Source organism: Rhincodon typus, chromosome 21 (assembly GCF_021869965.1).
Source record: "Rhincodon typus isolate 14 chromosome 21, sRhiTyp1.1, whole genome shotgun sequence".
Lineage (NCBI taxonomy): Eukaryota > Metazoa > Chordata > Chondrichthyes > Orectolobiformes > Rhincodontidae > Rhincodon > Rhincodon typus.
This window is the reverse complement of record NC_063352.1, coordinates 8,040,552-8,051,075: the sequence shown is the minus strand read 5'-3', so window position 1 is coordinate 8,051,075 and position 10,524 is coordinate 8,040,552. Positions and strand designations below refer to the sequence as shown.

The following is a 10,524-nucleotide window of genomic DNA, read 5'->3' as shown; positions in this document are numbered from 1 at the left end:
CTGCAGTTCCTACTATCTCTGTAGTTTTATCCTACTGCCCATCTGGAGATTCTGACGTTTGATGTCATAGCAAGTCAGAACATTAGTATCATGTCTAGGCTCTAGCTGAGCTTTATTTAAGTCTACAATAAATGGAAGACACGGCGCTATTTATACATGATTTTAAACAATGGAGCTAATATCAAGTCTCTTATTTCATTGTCAATCTCTTTGGTGCAAACAACATTTTAAAGTTAATGCATTTGAGCCTGTGATTCATACAGTTTTGCAATGCACTAATAGAATGTTTGCAAGCAGTGCAGGCTGACTACTCTTTTTACCTATGATCTATTTATCTTTTTGGAATAATCTTCCAGTAGTTTTGCAATTAATGTACTGTTAAATTTTGATGTTAACATCAAATTTGTTATTTTCTTGTAGGTGTTTAAGAAAGCAAAGGCATTGGACCAGTCTGAAAATGATATGTCTGCAGTATACCTTGCCTGCAACCAGTGATCACCGCAATGTTTTAATTGTTTCTTTTTAAATTTGGGGCCATTTATTTTGGTTTGTGTTTCCATTATCAGTAACAGCTCTCATCTGCCCCAGTGGCCATTGTAGATTGAATTCCTCCGATGATTGAGGATGATAATGGTCCATATCCCACCAAATCTCATTAATACACTGGCACATGGCATCTCTGAGACTGTGAATTAAGCATGTGCCAACCAGCTGCTGCTTTCGTTTCGGTTATAATTTTGTTAGGATGGTGTTGAGAAGTTTACTTATTGAACAGATGGGTTGTTGACAAAGATATATGCTAGTGTTAACCCTTTGTACTTTTTTAAAAACTGGTTTAGTTAAGTACCTCCAGATGTGGTAACTGCTGATACAAACCTATCTCTGGTACTGCCACTCACCAGATTAACACTGTTGTATTACCAATTCATGGGTAATAAATCTACAAGATCCATGAAGTGATTACAGGTACTGGTGAAAAATGTGGGATGCACAAACAGCTTGAGGCCTGTACTGTAATGATATTGCAGTAAATTTTATATTCTGGTTGTCTTAGTGATGCCAGCGTGGGTTGACCGTACATGTATCAGAATGTCTGGTATTACTATTCTGTACAAAATGAAACATTTTTCTAAACTGGTATCCTGCTTCGTATTTCTCATGTGGTTTGTACTGGAGCGGAACGGATTTGCTCAGGCAGGTAGAGAGAAATAAAACATACATGACACTGGAAGAAAATCTGCACTGTTTCAGGACCAGCCCATTTGTTACTGGAGCTTGGGTGCAGGCTTTGTCTTGGAAGTTAAAAACCTGTAATTTTTTTTGTGTGACTTTATTTTACCATCTAGTAAAATGGTTGCCGCTTTGTTTGTGATTCAACAGGGTTTTTAATGTTTTTTGTGATCAGAATGACCTCAGGTTTTTTTCCTTGATTTCTAATGTTTTGGGACCCATGAAGTATATTGCAGTATTAAACCAACAATATATGCTGGAGAGGATGGAGTAAATTCCTCTCTCTGTATAACTTGCTCCCAAGCCAATTCTTTACATTTTCCACTTCTTGTCATTTCTTTATTGTACATGAAAGTACTGAACCTATATTTATAGTAGGTTTTTTCCCCTTAAATCTTGTACTTATTTACCTTGCTTGGTTTGAGAAGTTTTTCCCTATCCCCACATATGTATTTAAAAATAAAAATTACGCAAATCTGTCGTGTTTCAGCCCATAATCCTCCTGGGTCTCCTTGGAAATGTAAATCAGACACGATACCAGTTACTTTTATTGCTTTAACGTTATCAATATCTTTTTATTGTTGCATGGAGTAGGTGTGGAATGTAATATTGGTCACTTTACTTTGTAAGGCATGTGCTCACTTTTGGCTACACCAAAGCATGATGGTCAAATGTTTAACACGACCATGTCTAATCTATTGGACCTAAAGGTGGGTCAAATTCCATTAAGCAGCTTTTAATGTCTATGTAAGAATGGCCAAATTTGATTGAAGTTGGTCCTTACATTTCTGACTAGAACAAGGGACACAAATCAAAAGAAGTTGAACTAAAATGCATGCATAGCCATGACTCTTAGCAGCCCATTATTCAGATTATGCCTTTGTCACTGTGGTTTGCTCCCCTGTCTGTGAATTCATTTGCTGAAAATATCAGTTGCCATCAAACAAGAATAACTATTGCCTTTGTTTGAACTCTTCCATATATGCTTTGACATAAGCATCTGCCCTCACGTACAGTGAAAATGAAATCTGTTCACAAGTAGAATGCTTAAACAAAATATACAAATGGCCTCTCAGAACCAGTCTCCATCCCAAGACTGACTTCTGCCACTTTATCAAAGTTCAAAACCCTCAAGGTCAATATGTTGTATTCCGAAGTTGTGCAGGTCGTGGTGCCTATAAAGGTTGATGCTTACCTCAATAATTGTGGGTTTGAGTTCCTGTAGGTGCTGCTAATTTGTCTGACCAAATATATAAACAGCAGAATCATCTTCAGGTGGTAAATTGTGCACCACTGCATTTGGTAGAAGGAATGAGACGATGGTGCAGTTAACCAGTTGGGAGACTATACTAGGTCAGTTGCTCAAGTTAGGTGTTTTTTTTTAATTGTAAAATGCCAAGGGTCATGAGGCTGCTGCCCCCCCCCTCCCAACATCCGTGTTGACGATTATTTTGGCTTAACCATTTTTTGTATGAATTCTGACAAGACTGAAGTGATTTCTGTAATTGGTAATTCGAAAACTTAAATCTAATTTGAAGATTTATCAAAAATGTTGGTTTACAATTGCTAACAATCTTGTACACCTTTCTTCTATTTGTTGTAACTTAACTTTCAGAAGGAGAACTTATTTATGATTTAATTGACGATTCCTGAATTATTTTCTTGCATGAAACCATTATTGTGCTGCTTCTTTGCATTAAAGGTTTGTTTGCTTGAGTTATCAAACTGTTACATGGCAATGCACAGAGTGGCCTATATCTGTGATAGAGAGTGTTGCACCTATTGCTAGTTTCAAAAAAAAAAATAACCTGTGCTATGTACAATTTTTTAATTAAAACTCTGTAAATACTGCATCTACTGCTGAGATACACTCCGAATACAGTAATATCATTCATGTTCACCTGTTATAAACATTTATTGGATAGAATTGGTATCAAGGTTATTCTGTATAAATCTAGAATTTCACTCTTAAGAAAATCACCAGATAATTTCTAACATTGTCACTGGCTAACCCACTGCAAAGATCTTCAGTAAATGACTACAGATAAAGAACACTTGTGTACACAAACTACTGTGGTATTTCTGTGAATTTATTGTATTTTTTTTCTTGCTCGACGTAGCCTGAATTCAGAATTGCATCCAAATTACACAATATTGTCATTGCATTTTTATAGCTTACAGTATTTCATTTTCAGATCAATATTGCAGAAATTGGCTACTATTTTTACGGATCCATAACAATTATTTTGTTATGTACAAAATTGTATACAATTTGTCAAATTGAGTATTTGGAAGTGTAGTGAATATTTTTTTTAAAATGTATTAAGTTCAGTCTAGCTCCGTCAATAAATGCTGTTATTGTTCAGGAAACTGGTTATAATTGCATTTTGTTTTACTGTGCAAGCTGAGATTTTTTTTTAAATCTTAGTTTCTTGGCAAGTGATGTCTAATTGAATCAAAGCATCTAAGTCTTACTGATGTTTTCATACACAAATGCATCATTTATTTTTCTAATGTAATGAGAACTGCTAACTTTTGTTTTTTAACATCAATGTCCTAAGCCTGACTTGTTCATGTGCGAATATGGGACCTCTACTTGCAATCTGCCACTTGATTAGGTTTTCTTGAATGTCTCCCAAACAAGATGGAGAATGTAAATGACTGAATTTTCTACGAACAGAAGTGTTGCTTTGAAGTTGGATTTGTTCGGAAATGTTTGTTTTATCACTCACTTTTTGATGAAGGAACAATTGATGCCAGATTTGTGGAATTAATCCAAAGTTTACTTCATTGCATATTTAGGCATTATTCATGCACTAAGTTCAAAGATAAGCTCCAAAAAGCAACAAATGGAGAGATACTCATGGTTGGGTAATGTCACTAGAACCAGTAAGGTAAAATTGTATGGGCCTTTTTAAAGTCATCCTTTGCCCCTACTGTGCTCATTACTAGTTTTATGTTGAGATTTTGTTCCTGTGGGAGGGGTCTGCCAGATTAAGTAATTGGTGGGAATTCTGTGACTCATCTGGCTAGCATCCGGTGTCCTACTGGAGGCCGGCAGCTCTCCATTGCTGGTTGGATGTGCTGGTAATATTCCAGCACCCAGCCTGAGGATCTGTGAAGTATCCCTGAGCAATCAGTAAGTTGGGTTGTGAGGTTAAAATTGAATCAGAGATAGTAGGAACTGCAGGGTTGGCTTTGAGGCCTGTCAGCCAAGGATTCCCTCAGCTGTACAAGGCTGCAAGTTTACTAGGCTGCTCAGTGCCTGAGCCACCACTGAATTATTCTGGTGGTCTTGCCATTTCCTCTCCCAACTTAATCGAGGGTGGTTTTGTCCGAAATCTAGAGAGTGCTCCTACCCGATTCTCTAGCACATCCTTCCTTGCTATTGGAAGGAATTAACTTTTAGTTTAGATTCTTATTTGGAAAGAGCATTAAAGAAAAGCACGATGCACACAAGGCAGTTGTAATGGCGCCGTGGGGAGTGAGAACTTCTATTTTTCTTCCTTTCCATCTCTGTAGAACAACAGAAAAGTTGCAGTACAGAAAGAGGCCATTAAGTCCATCTGGAATGGTTACAGTTCAGGCCACTTGGCCCGTGATGTCTATGCTAGCTCTCTGAAACAGTAACTCCTTTTCGCTGTAGCAATGCAACTGTTTATTTTAATAAAGTTACCCAATTTTCTTTGAATATCTTGCTTGAATCTGCCTCTGCCACATTCTCAGGTTCCTAATCCTAACCAATTGCAACTCTGAGGACTTTTTCAAACATTGTTTCTTTTGTTCATTAGCAAAAATCTGTGAACTCTACTTACCATCTCTTCCAATGGGAAGAATCTTTCTTTATCCTGTCCAAGTCCCTTGTAATTTTGAATACCACTATCAAATCTCCTCTGTTCGAAGAAGAACAGTCCCAGCTCCTTCAGTCGTGTCATAGCATGGCACGGTAGTTCAGTGGTTAACACCACTGCCTCACAGTGCCAGGGACCTGAGTTCGATTCCACCCTCAGGTGACTGTCTGTGTGGATTTGCACATTCTCTGTGGGTTTATTCTGGGAGCTCTGGTTTCCTCCCACAGTCCAAAGATGTGCAGTTTAGGTGGATTGGCCATGCTAAATTGCCAGTTGGTGTCCAGGGATGTGCAGGCTCGGTGGGTTAGCAATGGAATGCACAGGGTTAGGGTAAGGGGGGTTCTGGGTGGGATGTTCTTTGGAGGGTTGATGTTGACTTGATGGGCCGAATGGCCTGCTTCGGCACTGTAGGGATTCTATGATGTAACAGAAATTCCCCAATTCTGAAGCCATGCCCATGATTTTTTTCCTGCACTCTCAAAATTTTGATCCTAAAACGTCAGACCTGGATACAGTATTCTAGTTGAGGTTGAACCGTTGTTTTATACAGATTTATCAAGAACTTACTTTATAGTCAACTCTCCTGCACAATTGTTCCAGTTACCATACGATTTAGCAGGGGATGAATGCAGAAAGTGCAAGGAGTTTATTTTGGAAAACTGAAGTCTGGAAACTGGAGAAATAATGCAACAGATGTCAGGTTAGTTTTAAGGAAGCCAGGGTGAGACAAACAAGATGTTCCAGATTCTGATTTAAAAATAATCCTGGTGTTAACAGCTCAAGTACAACTTAAAAAAAAAAAACTCTCAGCTCTACACTTGATTAGTTGCTCTTGTGGTGCAGTGAATAACGTTCCTGTCTCTGGTCCAGAAACTCCATTTTCAAGTTACAGGCCAGGCCTTGTTGGCATTGGAAGAGTATTCATAATGTGGCTAGACAGGTTGATTATCAGGATTATTTTTAAAATGGGCATCTGCTATATGGATGTGTTTGTCTCACCCTGGCTTTCGTAAATCTCATTTACATGTATTACATAATTTCTCTGCTTTCTGATACACCTGGTAGTAAGTGGTACAAGCGGGTGAGTTTGCTGGTCAACCAGTCTGCACAAGGTAACAAACCACCATAATAATTTGCCCACCAGTGTGAAGCATTCCCATGGAAGTCTGTGGCTCAACCTTCGTAAACAAGGACAGGAGCAGAGTATGAATTAAGTTTTACTTTGTGTGATGCTTTACCAGCAGTTGTTTATTAATAAATTCCATCTGAGAAATGCTTTTACAGTGTGTATCCATAGGAAGTGGAATGCTGTGCTAACTTAAAAGATGATTTGCTAAAACATTTAGTGTAGTACTTATCTAGGTAAATGTGGTCTTAAATTCTGTGCAGTGGAATAAGATAACCTGGTTTGATAAGAACATCATAAAAGGTACACAGATGTTACTAAATCCTTCTTAACTTTTAACACACACTTTTCACATTACCACTGAGTTCTATCACAATTTCTGCACTTATTGTGCTACAGCTTTTGGTATTTGCTCTTTGATTTGTGCATCTAAATGAATACAAAATATTTGATGCAAGAAAGAAAAATTAAAACCTTCATGATTTGTTGAATGCATTCTGCTGTTCCTTTTAAAGAGATATGTTTAAGTTTTCTGATGCATTTATTTATTGCCCATCACCAACTGCCCACAGACAGTTAAGAGTCAACCAGATTGCTGTGGGTCTGAAGCCACACGTCGACCAGACCAGATAAGGTTGGCAGTTTCCACCCTAAAGGACATAACTGAACTAGATGGGGTTTTCCTACCAATCGACAACTGTTTCATGGTCATCATCAGACCCTTAATTCCAGATTTTCACTGAACTCAAATTCCACCATCTGCCGTGCTGGGATTTGAACCTAGGACCCATAACATTACCTGGGTGTCTAGATTAATTGTCTGGCAATATTGGTAGGCCATCCCCTGTGAAATATTTGGGAATTTTTTTTTGTTCATGGGATGTCTAGGCAAGCATTTATCACCCAAAAGATGGTGCGCTGCCATCTTGAACCACTGTTTTTTGGGGTGGAGGGAGAGGTGGAAGAGAAAAGTGGCGTGTTTTCAATGCTATCTCTTGCTTTTACCATGTTGGAAAGATTGGCAGGCTTATTCTTGACCTGTTTGGCTGTGTTGTGAACACACACCTACGCCCATCAAGTCTTGGTGTACAGGACTCAAACCTGGTGCGTTTGTTGTCTGAAGTGCGGATATCTTGCACAGGTATATGAATAGGAAGAGTTCAGAGGGATAAGGGCCAAATGCTGGCAGATGGGGCTAGATTCATTTAGGATAGCTGGTCAGCATGGACAAGTTAGACCAAAGGGTCTTGTTTCCATGACTAAACCCAGTGTGCCTCAAGATTAGGAATGACCAGATATTGTTTGTTTAAATGTCACCATAACCTCCTAACAATAGTCAAAACACCCCAGTTTTCAACATTTTTTTGGTTAAATGTAAACTGGACCTGAGGGAGGTAGTGGTGTGTTGGGAATATTTATCATGAGTAGCCTTAAAGGCTAATGCTCTTGGGACATTGGTTTTAAAACCCACCGTGACAGACAGTGGAATTTAAATTGAACTCAAAATCTGGAATTGAAAGTTATCTTCATGCTCACCATTTCTGAGATTTTCATTGAATGTCATAAACATCGATGGTCATTTATCGCAGAGGTCATGATCTAGTGGTATTATCGCTAGACTGTTAATCCAGAGACCCAGTTAATATTCTAGGGACCTGGGTTTGAATTCTGCCACGGCAGCTGGTGGAATTTGAACACAATTTTTTTTAAAAATTGAGTTAATTGTTTAACAATGACCATGTAACAATTGTCAATTGTTTGGAAAAAAGCCACCTGGTTCACAAATGTCCTTTCAGGAAGGAAACTGCTGTCCTTAGCTGGTCTGGCCTATGTGTGCCTCCAGACCCGCAGCAATGTGGGTGCCTCTTAACTGGTCTGTGCAGTGGCCCAGCAAATCACTAGGTCCAAGGGGCAATTAGGGGTGGAATACAAATGCTGAGGACACCCCAGGTAAGAGTAAAATGAAATCGGTGAGGCAGTTCACAAACACAGACACATTGCATTGTAGCCCAGTATCCTTCCCCAAATACTCCTATGATGTCTCCCAAAGAGTGTCCTTTTTGGTACCGATGGCACAATAATGTTAATGAGGTTCACAGCTGGATTACTGTGTGCAGTTCTGGTTGCCACATTATAGGAAGGATGTGAATGCATTAGAGAGGGAGCGGAGGAAATTCATCAGGATGTCACTGGAGCAATTCTCTTCTGAAGAGAGACTCTATGCACAGGCATTGTTGATGATGAGCTAACTCCAGACTAATGGACTCCCTTTAAGCCATGCCTTTCTATTTTTTTTCTTATTCTTAAAACTATTCAATGCTGGATTGTGTTGACAGTGGAAACCTTTTCACTGTATTGTTTTTCTCACTAAATTACACATGACAATAAAATTCATTCATTCAGATAGGCTGGTATTGTTTTCCTTCAAGCATCGAAGGCTGAGGTGGGTATCTGAGGGTGTACAAACTTTTGAGGGGGCATAGATAGGTAGAAGCTTTTTGCCTTAGTAAGGGCTTCAATATCAGGGGACAAGTTTTAAGATAAGGAGCAGGAGGTTTAGACAGAGTTGAGGAATTTTGTTTTAAACACAGAAGGTTATTTGGCACTTTATCTAAGGGTGGTGGAGGCAGGAACTGTCATGGTATCCAAGTCATATTTAGATGAGCACTTGAAATGCCATAAGCATACAAGGCCAGGGGCTGTCTTGCTGTGGCAGTTTCCTTGCCTCCAAGTCAGAAGCCCTCAAGTTCCAACTACTTCAGAGATGTGTCATAATACTTTTAATCAATTTGCTGTATTAGGGCTTTTGTGGCACAGTGGTTGTGTCTTTTGAGCTAGGAGACCTGGATTCAAGTCCTACTTGCACCAGATGTGTGTAATAATGTCTTTGAACAGGTTGGTTATGAAAATACCTACAAGGTTATGAGCCAAGTCCTGGAAAATGAGATTTGAATAAATAGATTATGATGATTGGCAGGACATGCTGGGCCAAAGGGTTTTGGTGCTGTAAAAACTCTGACATTGCTGGTGGAACTGTTTAAAATGATCAATGGAACATGGTTGTGAAAAAGTTGTTGGATTCTAAATGCTAAATCTGTTTCTCTCTGCAAATGCTGCCAGACCTTCTTAGGTTTTTCCAGCACTCTGTTTTTATTTCATTCTCCAACACTTGCACTATTTTACTTATAATAGAATAGGATTGACAACTCCTGTTAGCCGTGTTCCTGGAGGTAGAGTCCTGTCACCATAAGGAGTATGATACAGTGCCACATACACCACACTTGAGGAAAACTATGGGGCATGGAACAAAAGGGGCAGCTGCAACATGAAACAAAGAATAATGGTCACTGGATATTTTTTGAGCTGGAGGAAGGTTTGTCCTGGAATTCTTTAGGGTTGACATTGGGTCCCTGGCTTTTCCTGATATATATTAATGATCTGGATCTTGGTGTGGAGCGGACATTTTCCAAGCTTACAGATGATACAATTCTTCTAAGGAGACTGTGACATTAACGTATGGTGAAGTGAGCAAATAGATGGCAAATGAGGTTCAATGCAGAGTAGTGGGAGGTGATGCGCTTTGGTAGGAGGAATCCTGAAAGACGACATAAAATAGGGAGTACCAGAACAAAGGGGGAGGGGAGTAGTTTGTATGGAGAGATTATGACGGTGATAAGGCAGGTGCAGAGAGCAGTTAATCGGGGCATAGAATATAAAAGTAGGAAGGCGATTTTGAACTTGTACAAGGCAGTTGTTAAACCTCAGCTGGGGGACTGTGTTCAGTTCTAGGTAAAACGTGAATGTATTGGGATAACGTTACAAGAGTAGTTCGAGGGATTAGAAACTTTATAACAAGTGGCTAGACTAAAGAAGTTTGGGCCATTCGCCTTTGAGAGAAGAAGCTGAGGAGAGATTTGATCGAGGGTTTCAAAATTATGAGCAGGGTAGGTAGAGAGGAGCTGTTCGTGCTGAAAGAAAGAACAAGAATGCGAGGGCATTGATTTAAAGCAATGTACAAAAGAAAGAAGGGTGATGTGAAAGGAAACGTTGACACTCTATGGATAGTTAGGGTCTGGAATGGGCTGCCTAGGAATGTAGTGGAGGTAGGTTCAATCGAAGCACTGAATAATTAGAGATAGTAGGAACTGCAGATGCTGGAAAATCTGAGATAACAAGGTGTAGAGCTGGATGAACACAGCAGGCCAAGCAGCATCACAGGACCCTTCATCTGATGAAGGGTCTAGGCCCGAAACGTCAGCTTTCCTGCTCCTATGATGCTGCTTGGTCTGCCGTGTTCATCCAGCTCTACACCTTGTT

The 10,524-nt window shown here is 39.5% G+C and overlaps 1 protein-coding gene across 1 annotated transcript in view; it reads right to left on the bottom strand.

The window, feature by feature from the left end:
• Positions 1-10,524, bottom strand: part of LOC109916976 (ubinuclein-1-like) — a 53,946-nt gene that overhangs the window by 24,265 nt on the left and 19,157 nt on the right. Inside the window, exon 5 of the mRNA XM_048609672.1 lies at positions 6,223-6,259. Within this exon, the coding sequence (XP_048465629.1) occupies positions 6,223-6,259 (37 nt within the window). The remainder of the gene's footprint in view (positions 1-6,222; positions 6,260-10,524) is intronic.